Here is a 19,994-nt window from a genome sequence, read left to right as displayed (position 1 = left end):
GTTACATGGGCCGTTAACCCTCTCAATTTCTCCTTCTCTGTGTCGATTACGACTGAGCACCCTCAACTTTAGACAGGAAGCAGTCTCACAAAACTAAAAGAGGATCTGCTCCTACGGCTGGAAGTTGGAGAAGTCACGCTTCATCATACACATGCAGCAGTGTCTCCACATCAGCTCTCCCGATCTTAAAACCTGGTTCTTGTGGAATCGCAACTTTGTGCCGAAAACCATTCCCTTTTGCACCAAAATCACCACGATGTCAATTAGATCAACAGGTTCATAGAATCATAGAATTGTTTGGTTAGAAAAGATCTTTGAGATCAAGTCCAACCGTACCTGTCCACTACTAAACCAGATCCCTGAGCACCTTGTCTGCTTGGCTTTTAAATATCTCCAGGATCAGAGTCTCCACCACTGCCCTGGGCAGCCTCTGCAATGCCCGAGAACCCTTTCAGTGAAGAAATTTTTCCTGATAACTAATGTGAATCTGACCAGGAACTCGATGAATCTGAACCTTATTAGAAACCTCACTGGGAACCTGATGGATAAGATCATAGAATCACCAGGTTGGAAGAGACCCACTGGATCATCGAGTCCAACTATTCCTATGAATCACTAACCCATGTCTCTCAGCACCTCGTCCACCCACCCCTGAAACCCCTCCAGGGAAGGTGACTCAACCCCCTCCCTGGGCAGCCTCTGCCAGTGCCCAGTGACCCCTTCTGTGAAAAATTTTTTCCTAATGTCCAGCCTAAACCTCCCCTGGTGGAGCTTGAGGCCACTTAGGTTAAGAAATACACCTTGCAGACATCTGACAGATGGATAATCACAAGCAGGAACACACTACAGGCAAATCAACACCATTATTTAGCCAAAATTTGCTAAAATAAATACAAAACCGCCCGTTATTTTCCCCAAGCATCCCCATAAACTGTTCCTAACGCCTCAATGTCACCAATCAAACTTGCTGTCACGCAGCTGACAGGCCCGGCGTGCGGGGGGGAGCGTGTTCCCGGCATCGTCGCTCTCCCTGGAAGGCAAAACCGGGCTGGGGACGGAGCCCCGGCGATCAGCGGGGGCTTTAGGGGCTGCGGGCGCTGCCCTGGGGCCGGCAGCGACCGGCTGCGGGGCCTCGCAGCCACCGGGCCCCGGCCTGCAGCGAGCGGCGGGGACAGGCCTCGTTCCCCCGAGCTGACACGGCCCGTGATTCCCCCCTCGCCGCCCGGTGATTGCGGCCAACCCCTCACCCTCCCCCCCACAACCCTCGCCCGCCCTGCTCACCGGGTCCCAGCGCTTCCATCGCGGCGGCCTCGCTGCGATCCCCGCCGCCCGCCCCGGGCCCCGCCGCGTAGCGCTTGATCTCGGGAATATTGGCTGCGGGGGTGGGAATGGCGAGGAGGAGGAGGAGGTGGGGGAGGAAGAAGAAGAAGAGGAGGAAGCAGCGGGGAGCGGTCCCGGTGCTTCGCTTCCACCCCCTCTCCTCCTCCTCCTCCTCCTCCTCCTCCTTTCCCCTCCCGGAGCGGCGGCGCAAACAATCCCCGCGCTGCGGCGCCGCCGAGGCTGAGCACGACCCGGCGTGCGCGCACCTGCCGCGCCCCGGAGGAAGAGGAGGAAGAAGAGAAATAGGACGAGGAGGAGGTGGAGGAGGAAGGCAGGCGCGCCCGCTCCACGCTACCCGGCGCCGCCACCGCCGCCGCCACCGGCTCTTTCGCGCGCGCGCGCCCGCACGCGCCAAGCCACGCCCCCTCCGTCGGACGCGCGCACCCCCGAAGCCACGCCCCTTAGTATAACCCCTCCAGGCCACGCCCCCTCTGACGTGCGCGCACCCCCCCCCCCCCCCCCCCCCGCAACAGGTGGTGATGGCGCCTCCCGCCCCGCCTTCCCGCGCTTTTGGTCTCCCCCCCTCCCCTCCTTCACGCCATGATAAAGCGCGACGCCCCTTCACGGCGTTAGTAATGGATCCAAAGACAGGGCTAAGGTTGTGCTCCATAGCCTTCCCTCAGGCAGTGCCTGTGCCCTCTCCAGAGTGGCTTCCCACCTTTTTTGTCCCTTTCACAGTGTTAATAATGGGTCCAAGCAATGTCACCCTTCATGGCCTGAGCCTCAGCCTTGTCTCCTGCAGAGCCAGGGCTCTCTCCAGGGTGGTTTCCCGCTCCTTGTGCCCCTCTAGTCCTCTCTTGCCCCTCTGTTCCTCTCCTATGACACCTCATCTGGAGTATCGTGTTCAGTTCTGGAATCTTCAACATAAGAAGGAGATGGAGCTGTAGGAACAGGCCCAGAGGAGGCTACAAGGAAGCTGGGGAGGGGCTGTTTACAAAGGCTTGTGGTGATAAGATGAGGAGACATGGGTATAAACTGGAGAGGGGCAGATTTAGACTAGACATAAGGAGAAATTTCTTCACAATGACAGTGCGGAGGCACTGGAACGTGTTGCCCAGTGAAGTTGTGGCTGCCTCATCCCTGGAGGTGTTGAAGGCCAGGTTGGATGGGCCGTGGAGCAATCGGAACCAGTGAGGGCTCCCTGCCCATGGCACGGGGTTGGAATTATACGATCCATAAAGTCCCTTCCAACTCAAACCATTCTATGATCCTCCCGATCGCAACAAGAAGGCTTTTGCGCACACATTATAGAATCATAGAATCACCAGGTTGGAAAAGTCGCCTTGGATCATCGAGTTCAACCACTCCTCTCTGCCATTAAACCATGTCCCTGAGCACCTCATCTACCCGCCTTTTAAACACCCAAAGATGGCGACTCTGCCACCTCCCTGGGCAGCCTCGGACACTGCCCAATGACCCGTTCCACGAAAATTTTTTTCCTGATGTCCAGCCTGAACCTCTCCGGGCGCAGCTTGAGGCCATTCCCTCTCGTCCTGTCCCCTGTCCCTTGGGAGAAGAGCCCAGCTCCCTCCTCTCCACAACCTCCTTTCAGGGAGTTGGAGAGAGCAATGAGGTCTCCCCTCAGCCTCCTCTTCTCCAGGATAAACACCCCCAGCTCTCTCAGCTGCTCCTCTTGTTCTCCACTCCCCTCACCAGCTTTGTTGCTCTTCTCTGGACTCGCTCCAGAGCCTCAACATCCTTCTTGTGGTGAGGGGCCCGGAACTGACCCCAGGATTCGAGGAGCGGTCTCACCAGTGCCGAGTCCAGAGGGAGAAGAACCTCCCTGGCTCTGCTGTTCACGCTGTTTCTGATCCAAGCCAAGATGCCATTGGCCTTCTTGGCCCCCAGCCCCGCACCGCAGGGCGCGCCCACACGGCCGCAAGCGCGCGCAGTGACTGGCCCAGCCGGGAAAGGAGGCGTGTCCATAGCGGAGTCTCGACCAATCAGAAGCGGAGGGGCGTGGCTTCCGCTGAGATACGAGCCACCATTGGCTACACTCGCGCCGTGGGCGTGGCTTCCGCTAAAAATCTGTGCTGCTATTGGCTGCGGCCGCGCCGTGGGTGTGTCCTCGGCTGCGCGCGAAGCGTCGAAGCGGTTTCCGACGCGCGGGAGCGGCGGAGGCGGGACGGGGCCATGGCGGCAGCGGCAGCCCCCGCCGAGGTGAGTCCCGCTGCACCCGGGCGGCTGGGGGCACCAGCAGCCGCCAGCGCTCTCGTGGTTCCTCGGGGCGGGGAGGGCAGCGGGCGCGGTGGTGGTGTCAGCGCCCCCTCAGCCGCCCTGCAGCCCCGGGGCTCCGACTTTTTTACACTAGGTCCTGCACTTGGGGCACAACAGCCCTGTGCAGCTACAGACTAGGGGGGGAGGGACTAGAAAGCTGCCCGGAGGAGAAGGACCTCCAGCACTGGGGGTGTTGGTTGACAGCGACTGACCGTGAGCCAGCAGTGGCTCAGGTGGCCAAGAAGGCCAATGGCATCTTGGTTTGGATCAGAAACGGCGTGGCCAGCAGGGCCAGGGAGGTTCTTCTCCCTCTGGACTCAGCACTGGTGAGACCGCTTCTCGAATCCTGGGGTCAGTTCTGGGCCCCTCACCCCAAGAAGGATGTTGAGGCTCTGGAGCGAGTCCAGAGAAGAGCAACAAAGCTGGTGAAGGGGCTGGAGAACAAGAGAATCAGCTGAGAGAGCTGGGGGTGTTTATCCTGGAGAAGAGGAGGCTGAGGGGAGACCTCATTGCTCTCTGCAACTCCCTGAGAGGAGGTTGTGGAGAGGAGGGAGCTGGGCCCTTCTCCCAAGGGACAGGGGACAGGACGAGAGGGAATGGCCTCAGGCTCCACCAGGGGAGGTTCAGGCTGGACATCAGGAAAAAATTTTTCACGGAAAGGGTCATTGGGCACTGGCAGAGGCTGCCCAGGGGGGTGGTGTGATCCCCATCCCTGGAGGGGTTTAAAAGGCGGGTAGACGAGGCGCTCAGGGACGCGGTTTAGCGGCAGGTAGGAACGGTTGGACTCTGACCCGGTGGGTCTCTCCCAGCCTAGCGAGTCTCTTCTTCTCTGACTACGATTCCCGGCAGGCAGCGGGTTTCCCTCCCGCCTGCGGGGCGCGATGGGAGCGCGGGGCCTGGGCCGGGGCCGCTCTCCTTCCATCCCTCCTCTTCCCGAGGCCTCGGGGGGGTGCGGGGGGTTCGGTGGGGAGGGTGTCCCAGGACATCACGGGGGGGGGTGTCCCCCCAGGCTTGGGCACCTCGCCTTTCTAAGGACCCTCCCCAGGGGGGGGTCTTTCTGCCTCCTTTACTTGATTGAGGTGAAACGCAGATGCGAGAGAATAAAGTTTTATGGTTCTCGTTATGGTTTTCATTCTGAGGAGTCTAAATGAGGGGATTCTCCCCCTCTGGTCCACTCTGGTGAGGCCTTGCCTGGAGCCCTGTGTAGTGTAGGATTTTGGGAGGGATGTGGATGAAAGTCAAGGAAACGAGCAATATTAACTGTAGGTGCTTTGTTGTGTGCTGGCGGGGAGCCAGCTCCTCCTTCGGACACCTTGGATCCTGGGTTCGGTTTCTCACTGCAAGAAGGACGTTGAGGTGTTGGAGCGCATCAGAGAAGCCAGGCAGTGGGCTGGAGAACAAGTTTTAGGAGGTGCAGCTGCAGTCCTCAGCACATGAAGGACATGGAGGTGTTGAAGCGAGTCCAGAGGAGGCCACGGAGATTATCCAAGGGTTGGAGCACCTCCTGTACAAGCACAGGCTGAGAGAGTTGGGGTTGTTCAGCCTGGAGAAGGCTCCAAGGAGACCTTCTAGTGACCTTCCACTATGAAAAGGGGCTCCAAGAAAGCTGAGGAGGGGCTCTGGATCAGGGAGGGAAGGGGCAGGACAAAGAGGGGATGTTTTTCAGCTGCAAGAGAGGAGATTGAGATGAGATCTTAGGAAGAAATGTTTTGCTGTGAGGGTGGGGAGGCCCTGGCCCAGGTTGCCCAGAGCAGTGGTGGCTGCCCCATCCCTGGAGGGGTTCAAGTCCAGGTTAGATGGGGCTTGGAGCCCCTGATCCAGTGGGAGGTGTCCCTGCCCAGGGCAGGAGGGCTTTGAGGTTCCTTCCAACCCAAACTGTTCCATGATTCAATGAATAATAAGCTGTGGAGATCAGCCAGTACATTGATTCTCTTTTAAAGCTCACCTTTAAACACTAATGAAAGTTGATGTACTGCAGTCTCCCTTCACGTAAATACCAATTAATCCTTAAAACATATCAGAAATCTATATTTATATACTTGAGTGTAAGGGGTTAGTCAGGGTTTGGTACGAGGTTCAAGCCCAAGGGTTTTTACTATATAAAACCACTGACCATAGCAAGGAAAACCCTGTTTTGCTTTCTAGCTTCCATTGGAAGATTTGCATCGAGACTCTCCGAAAGCCCATGACAGTGACAGCAACAGTGACAGCGGACAGGGCAGCTGTGAAGTGGCCTCGCCGGGTCACCTCAGCAAGGGAGCGGCGTCTACTGATGACAGAGGTCTGTGAAATGCCCTGGGTTGTGCCTGGTGATGCTGCTTTCAAGGCGGGGATTTTTCTCTCTAAACATGCTTCTAGGAAATTGTCCTTGCGTGACCTTTAAGAATCCAAGCTTTTTTTGTTGCTCAGAATGAGGCCAGAAACTTGTAAATCTCTGAAAAGCAGTTCTTGAGGTACAGAGAGGGAAATAGTAAGTGGATGCGAGTGTCTTAATTGCTTATTTCCTTTGTTTTTATTATTTGCTTAATCTGTCTACTTAAGTAGTTACTTACTGTGGGTTTTGTTACTATTTCAAGACAAGTCACTAATGCATCAGCAAAGGATTTTCAGCTTTGCCTATTTTTTAAAGACTGAAAATCTATAACATCATTTTTGGTCAAAAAATTGACTGCTACAGGGAGAAATGGATTTTGAAAACTTGATTTTGAGCTGATTTGCTCTCAATGTTGACATTTGTGGAATTTAACAGATATGTAATTCCATGTGTAACTGAATGTTAGTTAGGATTTAGTAGTTAGTGAGAATTTTCCACTCCATAGCACATATAATTTCTTCTAATGTATTTTGTCAGATTCAGAGGAGGAGATTTTTGTACGTAAAAGGGCAAAAAGCAAGAAGGTGTTTCAGGACAGCGAGAGCGAAGATGGAGAGGATGGCAGCTCTTCTGTGCAGAATGAAACTCTGGGTGCAGACAAGGAAAATGAAGAGGAAAAAGAGAACATTCCTGTGCCGAGGAACCAGAAAACTCATCGGGTTCGTCAAGGTCCACTTGACAGTGATGACAGTGATGCTGATGACCAACTGCAGATTGAAGACCTTGAAGAAAGCAGAAAATCTGGCTTGCCTGAGGGTGAGTTGGAAGAGCAGAGCCCCCTAAAATCTGGGAAAAAGTACAGAAAACATAAACAACGTAAACCTGATTTTGAAGAAGACACGGTAAAAAAGGCTGTGGGAAAATCAAGAAGAAAAAAGGAGAAGGAGAAAAGAATTGAGTCCCCTAAGGAGCTGAAAAAAGAGAAGAAACCGAAGGCAGAGGTATGTATTTTGGCTGAGGATCTCAGATGTTTTCTCAACTAAGTTAAATTTATCACTGCATTTGGTTACTAGGCGTAGGTGCTTCAGCGTTGCTGGTGTCCACATTCCCACAGCAGGCATGGAATCCACAGGGATCACCAGATAAGGCCACCAGGTTTCGCTTGCAAAGAGGGGATAAACCTGAACCCTTGATGGTTTAACATCAGCATATGTTAAGCCAGGAATCCTTGGGGTTTGTTGTGGATTTGTTATGTGCACAAACAGCTTTGATGGAAATTGCAGCTTCTGTCTATGTCGCTGTGCTGGTTTCTGCAGGAATCTGGGCTACTTTCAGGTTGGAATTGTGGTCTCTGTAAATGGCTGCTTGGGAGGTTGTGCATTGTCACTATAAGATGTGTATTTCAAGTGTCAATTTATTCTCTCTGAGCTGTTTTGGTCTTCAGTGATTATTGAAATTCCCTACTTATCTTAGACACAGAGAAGACTGCTCCGTGAATTACATTATCAACTTTGCAGTAGATGTAGGTTTGCAGGACACAAAAGATGCCAGATTAGAGATGGCATATACTTTTTTAACTTCATTTATCAAGACCTTTTGACAGTAATCCTAAAGTCCAAGAACAGAAAGGGAACCAAACCCTTTATTCTTATGGCAAGCAGGTAGCTGATGGCAAGAGGTTTCCATTTAATGACAGCGGATGTCTTCTTGATGACAAAGACCTTTTTGATAATGGCTTAGAAGAGGAAAATGATTGCCCCCCAGAGGATGAGGAGTCACTAGAATCGATACGAGCGGCAGTGAAGAACAAAATAAAAAAGTACAAGGTAATATTTGATAGTTATACAATGATGATTCTGTACAATTATTCTTCTGGATTTTTTTCCCTGTGTATCAGGACAAATCTGAATCTCTCTTTATGCACTGTAGAACAAAGAACGATTTTCTGAGGATGAGGGCTACAAGAATGTACTTGATGAGGATGAGGAACCTGCATTAAAAGAACCAAAGAGGAAGGTGAAGTATTCTTCTTTTTAAAGCTCTCTGTTTGTTGTAGTAATGCAAATGTTCTTTATGTGCACACTCTTCCAAGCTTTTATTGATTTGCTGTCTTCATTTTTTAACTGGCTACTTTATTCTGACTTATTTCTTTTTCAAAGGGGGAAATAAGCTATTTAGAAAGTGTAGGTAAGAGACCCATATTTTGTTTTCTGCCTTCAGAACCTTCCTTTTCTTTTTTTAAGGAGCGGAAAGCAGCAAGGTTAAGTAAAGAAGCCATTAAACAACTTCATAGTGAGACCCAACGACTTATTAGAGGTAAAACTTAAATTCTTTTACCTTGTATGAAGGTTGAAGGGTGTGAGACCACTTTTGTTCAAGGACCTGTTACAAGATATCTTTGTAACTAATGAAGAAAAATCATTGTGCAAACACTTGAGCCCTGTAAACTTGTGTAAAGTTATCGGAATACTTAGTTTGATAGGCATGGAATAATGGAAAAACTGGTCCCGCAATTCTGGTATTAACATCACGGTTCATTTCCTGATGAATCCATGGCCACGTTGCAAATTTTATCTTCAAGATTGTTGCTGTTGGAACTCTTTCCCAAAGAGCAGTGTTTGCTGTATTCACGTTTGAACTGTTTGTGCCTGGTCAGGTGTCTCTGCTGTGAAATACTTGGGTTAAGCTTCCTTGAATTTCAGAGATAACAAATAAACGCCTTGGATGAGGTTTTTATGTTTTCTTTTGTCTCCCTTCTCTGGCAGAATCGTCTGTGTCTCTCCCATACCACGTGCCTGAGACCAAAAGCATTCATGACTTCTTCAAGCGTAGGCCTCGGCCTCTATGCCAAGGAAATGCCATGGCGTTGCTGAAGTAAGGACTTAAACCTTTCTCATACCTCTTCATACATTTTGAGGCTCTCCCAGCTTTGCCTTTGAGGATCACTAGACTTCTGCGTGCTGTAGGCGTGGTGTGACGCACACACTGCTCAGCATACAGTCACATCCTGTTTGTGGTTTGATTTTTGCTGTTGCTTTGCCTGGAAGGTTTTGTTAAGAAACATTTTTGGGCTCCTTCAATTCCATGAGCAGCTGGAAATGAAGAATACGCTGCTGTTAGCATAGAGCAATGCTGCACTCAACTCCATCATTCCATTGAAGTAATTAGGACCTAGCAGTAACTCCTGATGAAGGAACATGCTCATGCAAAGTTACTTTAATGTGGTTTAGACCAGACCACAGCATTCACTTAAAATGTTTCTGCTTTCGAGTAATGCGTAGTCAAATACTTAAGCTACTGTTGTCATGAGATCTCTCGGGGATTTTATAATGTAGCATGTAACTAACTAGTACAAACTCTTTACACTGCAGCTTCCTTATCTCCTCGAAGTGAAGCTTTCCAGGCTTCTGTCCTTCACCTCATTCTACACATCAATTACAATAATTAGTGTTTTGTTTACTCTGAGTTTGTTCTTGCCTCTTCTGCCCTTTCACATTAAACCTGAGTGATAGATGCCTTTCTGCCTTTGTTAGGTCCACCAAATACCAGCTGCCCTTAAGTGAAGAACCCACAGGCACTACGAACTTGAGGTCAGATCCCAGGGATGGGCGAGTAGAGGGTGATCAGTCAGCAGCAAACGAACCAGAAACGAGCCTTGGCCAAGATGTTAATGCTGCTGTGAGCAAGGCTCCTGCTGATGCAGGGAAGAACTTGACAGAAGACTCTGCTGAAAAGCCCAGGCAGGACACGGGTGATTCTCATACAGTTAAGGCTGTAACAGCCGATAATAACACAAGAGAAGAGCAGTGCTCTGACCTCCAAAGCACTGAGTTTAGTGAACAAAGAGAGAATGAGATTCCTGTGGCAGCTGGAGGAGATGTCCTCGAGCAAAGAGACCAAATGGCACCAGACCTGGAATGTGAAAAAAACAATCAACAAGTGGAGCCTGGAGTGGTGGCACAACCTGAGAAAGTGAGGAAGTCCAAGCTGGATAAACTTCGAGAACTGGGAATAGACCTGTCCATCAAGCCAAGAATCTGCTCTGGCGATGAGTCCTTTATAAACCTCGATGAGTCCGATTCAAATAAAGGTATTGTTTATGTTGTAATCTTGTCACGTCTGCCCAAGGAAGCAGAGTTAATCTCTAACTGGAAAATCTTGGAGAGATGTGTAAAGGGATAGAGCAATCAGGTATGGTCTTTCACTGCTACAGATTTTCTGCTTAATGTTGGTACCTATTTTCTTTCAGCTGATGTTTAAAAGGGACACTCCAAATCCTTAATATCGGAAAGCTGGAAGGCAAGCTCAGTGATAACTATTGAATGATGAATGAGTTACTTCCCTTTGGCTGCACTGGGTTATGTTGGTACTTAAAGCACAAGGGAGCACTGTTTTCAACTTGATTCAAACTGAGGTGTGCAGTAATCGTCTGGAAACAAAACTGACTGGTGTTCTACAAGGTTTACCACTGATTTTGTTAAAAGGCAAGGCAGGATAGCAACCAAAAACTTACTTTTGTAGCAGGAATGATTTGAGTGTCTTCTAGGTACTGGAGTTTGAACAACTGTCGTCAATATTAAATAGTTGACCTCGTTTTGGGGAAAGATTGCGAGTGATTAGGCAATTCCATAATTCTGTTAAATTTATTATGCATTAGAAAGTATTAAGATGGTGTTTGGATTGGATCCCACTTCCATGCATGCAGGAAATCCATCTCTGCTGAGGAAAGGTGCTTTTACCTGCCCTCAGCCAGGGGTTGGACAGGTGTGTGAACAGGAGTTTAGAACTGCCTGGTGCTGGAAGGCTGGGCTGGCAGGGAATTGAGGTCTTTTGGATAAATCATAATCAATGGTAAGGTGTATTAGTTAATATCAATTAAATACAAATAACAGCAAAACATACAGTGGAATTTTATTGCTTTCTTATATATAGTCTTGTAAATATTTTACAATTAAAGATTTAGAGTTTTTAATTAACTTTGAAAAAAATTCTCGAGACCTACTGTTGATATAACGCTCAGTGCTTTTAAATGCTGTCAATTTAATCTGCATTGTGAAGTTTAATTAATATGTATTTAAAGAATTAGAAGCCTTGAAAGCACGTTTCTTGAAGCACACTCTTCAAACATCAAAACCTGCCGTCGAACGGACCATAAACATGAACATTATTCGTAAGGAGACCACATCCGAGGGGAAGGAGGAGCTGAAAGCAGATGTGGTACCCGCAGTGTTAGCTGCAGAGAGCCTGGATGAAGTGGTCCACACGAAGCCAGGTTGGTCGGGGAGAAGAAGTGATGATGACTGAATTGGGAAACACTTTGTCTTTTTTCTCTCTCATTCCCCTTTTCCCTGTGCTGCCCTGGGGAATACAGAAGGGATCTTTGTGTGTAAAATTGGTGTGTGTGTGTTTAGTGTTTGATAGGAATGATCCGGTGGGTCTCTTCCAACCTGGTGATTCTATGATCTAAGGGATAGCCCTGTTTGAAAAAACAACCTTGACAGACCTCTTAAAGGGTACTGGCCAGAGCAGAGCAGCCTCAGTCAGTTCTCTGGTTTTCTCCCCGTCTGTACCAAAGTTTGTATAAACATCTGTCTGCAGTGTTGTTTTCCATCAACCCTCTGAACATAATTCTCGGGGTTCTTGTGAACCATTACTGTTTATTAGATCTCTTGTCCTTCTTTATTTCCATATTGTAGTTTCTAATAAAATTGCTTGTACCTGCAAACAGAAGTATGTATGGAATTTGACTCTCATAGTATCCATTAAAATAAATTGATTATTTGACTGGTTCTGTGGGCACGTGTTATTTTTAGCTGTTCTTAATTATTTTCTGTGCTGTAGCACACCTGCTCATGGCAGTTTGGATGTTCTTGTTCCCAAAAGACGTGGTGGAAAGACAAACCCTATTCTCATTCACAGCTCTGCACTGGGGGCATTTATGCATAATGAGGAATCTGAGAATTCAAGAGATTGTGCAGTTTCTCCAAACTGAGCTCATTCAGACTGACTGCTCTGGCTCTTAGAGCTGCAGATCAGTTCATAAAAAACAATAACGAACAGGCAATGTTTTAATCCCCTGTTCATGTGTAGTTATTTTAGATTGGACGCTCGAAGGCAGTGACGTTCAGGATTCACCGTAGTCCCTCTAATGTGTTCGTTTATTCGTTTCTGTTCAGGTGAAAAGCTGCAAGCACTGAAGGCTAAACTGCAGGAGGCCATGAAGCTCCGCAGGACCGAGGAGCGCCAAAAGCGGCAAGCGCTGTTTAAACTGGATAACGAGGACATGTTGGAGGAAGAGGAGGAGGAGGAAGAAGAGATGACAGATGAATCTGAGGAAGAGGAAGAAGACAATCATGAGGTCTGTATGCAATATGTTTGCATAGCCTGGTCAGCTGCTCAATTCTGTGGCCTCTCCACAATGAAATCAGACTCCTGTATGGCACTTTCTCTTTAGATACATCCTTGGCTCGTTGCTGGCAGGGACAAGCTGAGGTTGCCCGCCTCTTATGGGGTTTGCCTTGGCGTTTCCTTGTCAGAAAGAATCAGAATAGCTTCGCTCTTTCAAGTGTCTCTGTGTCAGTTGCCTCAGAGTGGAGTAGGTGCACATAGGAACTGTGAACATCGCTCAGCTTCATCCTCTGTTAAAGCCTTTTCCTTAAAAGCGTGCAAAGAACTCAACAGGTCAAAGCAATAATCACCGTTTCTCTGTTTGGGGATGTTTTTTAGAACGTGGAATTTCTGCTGGATGAAGCAGAGGAAGATAATGAAGATAATGAAGATGTCGAAGATATCGAAGAGAAACGTGTTGGAGATGGTGATAAAGAAACCGACAAAGAATCAATTGATGGAGAAAAACTGGAGAAATCTGTGCACTGTGATTCTGTCCCCAAGCTGCCTTCGACAGAGTCTACACTGATGCTTTTTAAGGACAGCTCCTCAAAAATGGGGTAAATAAACCAAACTTTAAAAATGGTGCCTGAGCAGTGTTAAGTATGATCAATACATGTAGATGTTTTGATTTAAAGTTTTTTTTTGTAAGTGTATATTCTGGTTTATTTCATATATATTATCTTTAAAAAAACTTAATGACTGTAAATGTTGTTTAGTAGAATAATCTGTTTCTTAATCTAAGCACATCAGGTGTTTTTTTCTGCATTAGCTTGTATTTTGCAACTAGATTTGTCTTGGAAAAGCAATACATCTTGTATATTTTAGCAAATTCATCTTATTTAATGAATTGCAGATATTCTCTTCCTGATGAGAAACTGGAAATGGAAGAAGCTGCAGATAAAGGACCTGCCAAGTCAGGTAAAGTAGAACTGTTACTGCGGCAAGCATTTTTTTTCACATGGCATACGATTAGACTGATACAAAGAATAGGAAGTCTTGAAAAAACAGAGGAAAATAAAATTCAAAGTGATACTGAAAAAAATCTAGAAACAATCAGAAACCAATAAGATGAAATCAAGTAAAACAGTGCGATACGGATCCTCTGTGAAGAAGGAAATCCAATGTGAGCACAAAATAAGGAATTTTTCACAAGGTGTCAGTGTTGCTGAACAGTATCCTGAGGTTTTCTTGGATCACAAAAAAAAGTTAAGCACTGTATTTAACTTTTTCATTTTCAGAGGATGATGATTCATTTTCTCTACCGACACCAGCGAAAGAGAACAGCCATAACAGCAGTTTTGAGTTGATTGGTTCCATGATTCCATCATACCAGCCCTATAACAAACAGCTGTCGCGGGGAGGGAACTTCTTATCCGCAGCAGGAGGTTTCAGGTCACCTTCCCCAGGTTTCTTCAAAACAAGCTTTATCAGCTCTGCTTCCAAGGTAGGGTTCTCAGTCCTATTCCCATTGTATATTAACGTAGGGGGCAGTGAATAAATGTATTTTATCCTGACTGTCCTGTCTATCAAAACTATCACACCAGGAGGCATCCTGCCAAATGCTTTTATGTGAGTTCAATTTCAGAAAAGTGATCTGTCCCTGGAGTTTAAGATGTTTCCGTGCTGCAGTGGATAAAAAAAGACATAAAAAATAGTGTCCTAAAACATTAAAGAAAAGATGCTATAATCTGATTTTGATATCTAAAATATGTAAATATTTTTTGAAGCATATTACAGGGGCTTCGCAACATCTGATGTCAGTGAGCTCCTATGATTTATCAGTGCAGTGTGGACATACTTGAAACTGCACAGTGTTCACCCTTTAAAACTTAAAAGCTTAAATGTTTTATCTCGTTCTTGCTTTGGCTTCTAGGATTGCAAAAGAACTAACTTGTATGTTCTTATGTTCCTTTGGCTAGAGCTCAGGAAAGACGTCCGAGCCCTCTCTTCCCATAGAAGATTCCCAGGACCTGTACAATGCTTCTCCTGAGCCAAAGAGCTTATTTCCAGGGGCTGGGGAGTCACACTTCCAATTTTCTCTGGAAGATGATACTCAGAGCCAGCTCCTTGACGCAGATGGGTGAGGAATAGATGTAAAGGATGGTGTTTTGTGCCCTTTAACAGGACTAGCACATAAAGACCAGCAAGATTTTTCTGATTACAGACTTTCTTTCAGGTTCTTGAATGTTGGACAACATAGGAATAAATACCAGTCCTCAAAGCATCCGCTTACCCTGGCCAGTATGGATGAAAATGCGATGGATGCCAATATGGATGAGCTGCTGGACTTGTGTTCTGGGCAGTTTAGCAGTCAAACCGAACATCAGCCGAATACCAGCAGCAGCAAAAAGCAGAATATGGAAGAGTTGCTCAATCTTTGCTCTGGAAAATTCGTGTCTCAGAGTATGTCCTCAATTCTATTGTCTGATGTTCCTGGAGTAGAAGCATCCATCTAATAAATTGCCATCTTATTACTTTTCACAGCAGGTTCTCCAACTTGGGTGTCTTCAGTATCTTCCAAGGCAGAAAAAGACAGTGACATAGAAGATCCAATGGCAGAAGCTCTTGCGCTTTGTTCTGGCTCTTTTCCCACAGACAAGTTAGTACTATTCTTCCTAAAATTTACAGCTTATAGTGGTAATTGTCTTGTTTCACTCTTGACGTGTTTTCTTGTTTGACATCCATTCAAAATGCTGTAAGCAAAAGTGTGCTGCTTTTTGGGGGTGAAGGGAAGAATACTGCCGATTGCTCAGCAATCACAATAAAATCTACAGCTCTGAAGGGAAATTCTTCTTTGTCTTTCACTAATGGTGAAAGTAGTGCCGAAGTACTGTCGTCAGACTGAGAAAACAGCGCTGGAATACAGGAATTCTGGGTTCTGCTCTGGGCTGTTTCCAAACTACAGGAACCATAACCAAACAGAAGCTGGGTTTTCACCACTGGTTCAACTGTAAAGACATATGGCTGCCTGACAGAAGGATAATGAGGCTTAATAAATGGCAGTGTTAGGAGGATCCAGGATGAATTTTAGAGGGGAACAATCTCAGTATTTAATACTTGTCCCATCGTTTCTGTAAGTGAAGGTCTAAGGTCTTCCCCTTAGTTATTGCAAAGCCATCATTGGAGGTGAAATGAAAACATGCATTTCTTTCCTTCTCTTTTCCCATAGGGAAGAGGAAGAAGAGGAGGAGCAAGAAGAACTGGGTGATTTTCAGCTGGTAGCAGACGACAATGCCTTCGATAGTGAAGAGGTACAAGCTGATGGAGTGAGGCAACTGCTACGGCGTTCTCTGAGAACTCCATTTATCTACTTAGTTTTTTAATATAACCATCAATGCAAAGTATTGTGACTTCCAGAACAAGTTACTAAAATATTTCTAAGAGCGATGTTCGGGTTATTTAAAATGCCCGCTTTAGCATTACAGTATCCTCAACAGAGCATCTTAGTGTAGCAATTGCTCTGAAAACGCCATGGGGTTTTAGTCTGTATTTATTGACCAAAGAACAGAAGAAGCTGTCAATACAAAGCAATCTGCTTTTGGAAATCCATTAATTTCTGACAACTTCCTCTTTGACAGGATGAAAAAAGTGGAGACAGTGATCCTGAAGAAGCAGAAATTAGTGATGAGGAAGAAGAACTGCTGAGACATAGACAGGGCTTGAAGAAAAAGCTGTAAGTACATGGTTTTTGTATCTTAATTGCCAGACAGAATAGAATATTAGCAGCACTAGCAATTTAGTCTGTTATGCTTCCCTCTCCACCACTGGAGATATATATATATATATATATATATATATATATAAAAATATATATTTATATAGTGGGGAGACTCCAGTGGGAGGTGTCTCTGCCCATGGCAGGGGTGGAGCTGGATGGGCTTTGAGGTCCCTTCCAACCCAAACCATTCCATGATTCTATAGCGTTGGCTCTGGTTGTTTCTTTGCTTCGATGCTGTCATGTTGCATAAGTTAACTCTGTTGCTGGTGGTCTCTGGAGGATTTCTGTTCATTATAGATGAATGTCAAAAGGCCGACGTGACAGCATTGCAGCATTTTTTTTTGACCAAAATTATTTAGTCTTTTCAAAAATTAAAGATTAATGTAATTTCCCATTTAGACTAGGTGTCCAAAGATGAATCTTGCTTTCAGAGGGTTTCCGTGGTGATTATTGTTCTACTAAAGCGAACTCTTACTGTTCTTTTATAGAAAATTGCAGGATTTCATGGAAGATGAGGCAGAGCTGTCTGGGAGCGATGTGGGAAGTGAGGATGAATATGACAGTGAAGACCTGAATGAGTATGAAGAAGAGATTAATGACGAGGAACTCCCTAATGACGTCGAGTTAGAAAATCAAATACAGAAATTACACATGTGAGTGATGGCATCAGTATATATTTTTGTACGTGAAGTCGTGGCTCTTGGATATAACCTGGACTAACCTTTCTTTTTTCTGTGTTGGTAGGAAGGCAATGCTTGATGATGACAAGCGCCAGTTACGCCTGTACCAAGAGCGATACCTCATCGATGGTGACCTGCACAGCGACGGCCCTGGCAGAATGAGAAGATTCAGATGGAAAAACATAGGTGCCTTAATAGATGGGGGTGAACAACTGTGTGTGTGTATGTGTGTGTATGAAATTACTTTCTACAGGACTGCTGAGGACCAAGTCTTCCAGAAATTAATTGGATTGGGGGCATTCTGTTTATTTTGGGATGTGTGTGTGTTTTGTTTTTCTTTCTTTTACCATTCTGATCTTTTATGCCTCTCAAAATGGATAGCTAATCACTTCTTTCTTTGTCTAGATTATGCTTCACAGGTTGACTTGTTCCAGAGAGACTCAGACAACGATGATGAAAACGAACAGTTTGATGAGACAGAAGTGAAGTGGAGGAAAGAGCGATTTGAACGAGAACAGTGGCTTCGTGAGCAGGTAATAGCTTCCAGAATGGCATCTTGCTCTGTTTTTGCCATTGCTAGATGTGAAGTTGTTACCTCCATGAGTTAAACTCTGAAAACAATACTGTTCGTAATTGAATTAAATGTGGATTCTTAGTATGAACTTTTTCAGTTTTACAAAGTGCCTTCTCTCTGCTACAGAAGGAAAAAAATAAAGAGCAGGAGGAGGAGGAGGAGGAAATCGGTGAAGACAGCCAGTTCATGAAACTGGCAAAAAAAGTGACTGCTAAGTCCCTGCAGAAGAAAGGTAAGTTTGCTTTTTGTTGAAGTGGCAATCAAATAAGAGAAAGAAAGCTTAGCTTCCAGTCATCTCTCGTAGTCTCCAGTGAAGCAGCGTGAGCTCATGTCTCCCAGAACTTGAAAATCTAGAAGTATGAACGCATTGAAAACATGCAGCTGCAAAGTTCACAATAATTGTGTGTATTTACTTAACAAAATAATGTGTTACTTCTTAAAAAAAAATGTTATAGAATGGAAATAAATTCCTCTATATATTTTTTTAGTCCTTTATTCTTCATTTGCTTGTCTTTAAGTTCTAGAGTAGGCTGTAACTCTACAGTGACTAAGTGACATTTGGCCTTGTGGCTTCTCCAAATACCTGTGACTTAAAGAAAAACTATGTCATGTAGTGAAAATAAACTTAAGTTTTCCTTGACTGGGGCAAAAACATTGGCTCCAAATGTGCAAAGCTGTTTGAAAACCAGATTTTCCTTTCTAACCGATAGATGACTCCAGCAATTGGTTCTATCAGTTATATGGCTCACAGTGTAATTTGATGTAGATTTCCCCCCAAGTGTTTACTGTCTGTTTAAATTCCAAGTTCTTCAGTTTGATATCAGATTATATTCTTTCAAATGAAGTTTGCAACCTGATGATGAATCCCTCTCTGTCTCCGCTAGCGAGCCCAGCAGTGGTGGTTCAAGACACAGCTCTGTTACCCAGGAACCCTTTTGAAACATTCCGACCCGCCAACGATGTCCAGGTTGGTAGTGGTTCCAGGAATGCTGTTTCCAGGCTGCATCTGTAGAACACAGCACAGTTGGCAGCCCTGGATTCTGGCTGTTTCTGGTTTGTGAGCCATGTTTTAGTAGGGAGTGGCCTTTTCTATTAAGAGTAACCTACTGAAAGAGCAGTTTTGTGTGAGTGGTTTAACACAGCGTTTCTTTTGTCCTTCAGATAAAAAATGGGTCTCTCTTGAACAGACCTAAAGCTGTCCTTCAGAAACTAGCAGCGATGTCAGATCTTAATCCAAATGCGCCTCGAAATTCAAGGAATTTTGTCTTCCATACGCTTTCTCCAGACAAGAGTGAAGAGGCAAAGGAGAAAGCAAAACGTCAGGTAATGGTTTTTGTGCGATGTGCTGCCAGTTGCGTGGATTATTTAAACAGCCAGACCCTACCTGCTGCCATGTAAAGAGCATTGCCCTTTCAGATGTTCTCTCTGTATCCTAGTGTGTGCTCTTGCACCAAATAATTCTCTCAGAATTTTAAGCTTTGTGTAGATGTTGTATATTCTAATGTATCCTGTTCCCCTGTAGGTGAAGAAAAGAGGTACTACTGCAGCCATAACATCTCTGGCCAAACGGCCCAGGGTGGACAGCACAGAGGAAACCAGTCAAAGCCGGAGCATCTTCCAGTACTTGGAAAGCTGAATGTTCAAGCTTAGGGCTGGAGGTTGTATCTCCTCTCTTTGCCAACTGCAGTTGGTTTTGCAGGAAGGTAAAACCCATTGCTGTGTGTTCACTCTGCTGCCACTTATGTCACAAGGTCCAGGCAATGCTCTTGTTTATTCTTCTTGATTTTCTCTCAGTGCTTCATGGCAACTAAGAGCACAAAATCCATGCTTGGTTTGGAACAAAATGGTAACTTGGCCTTTCCCAAGCATTAAGGAAAGTCACACTACTGTACTCTGCCCCACTCACTGTTCTGTGACAGAGATGATGCAGAAATGCTGCCTTTAGCTTAAAGCACCGAGGAAAACGGTATTTCTGCAACTTGGGATAAGGAGAAAGCTCTTAACTGTGGCAGGACGTTTGCTGTTTACACTTGCAGGAAGCTATGGCTTCCTCTGTCTTCTTTTCTCTAATATTAACCATTAATTAGCTTAACATTTTAAGCAGCTCTAATTTATACTTGAAACGTACTTTTAAAGAAGGTCCCAGCCTCTTATGAGGCAGTATGACAAGGATTTCTTTCCAAGTTTTTATTGCTGTTTATATTCTTACACGTGTGTATGAATGTGTGCGTGCGGAGAGGGAGGAATGTGAATAACAGAAGGAAAAGGTGTGCCAGGGTTTTTAATTTGCTGGGGGGCAGGAGGAGTTGTTTGGTGTTTTTTTTACCCAACTGAAGACTTAAATCATCCATTCCGGTGTTTTCGTGCAAGCTGCACTGATCCAAGAGAAATCATCCATTTTAGAACAGCTGGTAATGAAAGCCCTTCTCGGAATGAGGAAATTCTGATGGTTCCCTACTATATTCATAGCTATTCTAAATAGCGTGGAAGAAATTTGAGACACAACATACAGCGCTTCTGACGTTTGATTACTTGTTGAATGTGCTAAAGCAGAGAGCAGATAAGTGTCACACAGGTCTCTGCTGGAGAAATATCCCCATCTGTAAATGTTGTAACATCACAAGCATCCGCCTGGTGTGCTACGTGTAAAATATTTTACTGTATATTATGTTTATAAGTAATTCTGGTACTAATTGGTACGCAATGTTACAATAAAACATG

The 19,994-nt window shown here is 45.7% G+C and overlaps 4 protein-coding genes across 4 annotated transcripts in view; 3 read left to right on the top strand and 1 right to left on the bottom strand.

Moving 5' to 3' along the window:
- The window catches only part of LOC138730290 (protein argonaute-4), a 16,729-nt gene extending 15,043 nt beyond the window's left edge, over positions 1-1,686 (bottom strand). The window contains exon 1 of the mRNA XM_069875345.1: positions 1,282-1,686. Within this exon, the coding sequence (XP_069731446.1) occupies positions 1,282-1,300 (19 nt within the window). The 5' untranslated portion in view covers positions 1,301-1,686. The remainder of the gene's footprint in view (positions 1-1,281) is intronic.
- Positions 1-19,994, top strand: part of C23H1orf216 (chromosome 23 C1orf216 homolog) — a 281,686-nt gene that overhangs the window by 240,636 nt on the left and 21,056 nt on the right. The window lies entirely within an intron of this gene.
- Positions 1,389-19,994, top strand: CLSPN (claspin). The gene is made up of 27 exons (XM_069875578.1): positions 1,389-1,651; positions 3,198-3,691; positions 4,447-4,676; positions 5,743-5,878; positions 6,449-6,912; positions 7,573-7,737; positions 7,841-7,927; positions 8,155-8,227; positions 8,677-8,785; positions 9,445-10,001; positions 10,992-11,183; positions 12,088-12,269; positions 12,638-12,858; positions 13,155-13,219; positions 13,540-13,745; positions 14,221-14,381; positions 14,478-14,704; positions 14,786-14,900; positions 15,471-15,552; positions 15,880-15,974; positions 16,508-16,672; positions 16,764-16,885; positions 17,105-17,232; positions 17,400-17,505; positions 18,158-18,240; positions 18,435-18,596; positions 18,796-19,994. The coding sequence occupies exons 1-27, from the start codon at positions 1,389-1,391 to the stop codon at positions 18,907-18,909; spliced, it is 5,004 nt and encodes a 1,667-aa protein (XP_069731679.1). The 3' UTR covers positions 18,910-19,994.
- PSMB2 (proteasome 20S subunit beta 2) overlaps positions 3,456-19,994 on the top strand; it is an 82,910-nt gene continuing 66,371 nt past the window's right edge. Inside the window, exon 1 of the mRNA XM_069875402.1 lies at positions 3,456-3,462. The gene's annotated coding sequence lies outside the window, so the exon portion shown is untranslated. The remainder of the gene's footprint in view (positions 3,463-19,994) is intronic.

This window comes from Phaenicophaeus curvirostris, chromosome 23 (assembly GCF_032191515.1).
Source record: "Phaenicophaeus curvirostris isolate KB17595 chromosome 23, BPBGC_Pcur_1.0, whole genome shotgun sequence".
In the NCBI taxonomy this organism is placed as follows: Eukaryota; Metazoa; Chordata; class Aves; order Cuculiformes; family Cuculidae; genus Phaenicophaeus; species Phaenicophaeus curvirostris.
The sequence above is the reverse complement of the archived record's forward strand: the minus strand, read 5'-3'. Positions and strand labels throughout refer to the sequence as shown.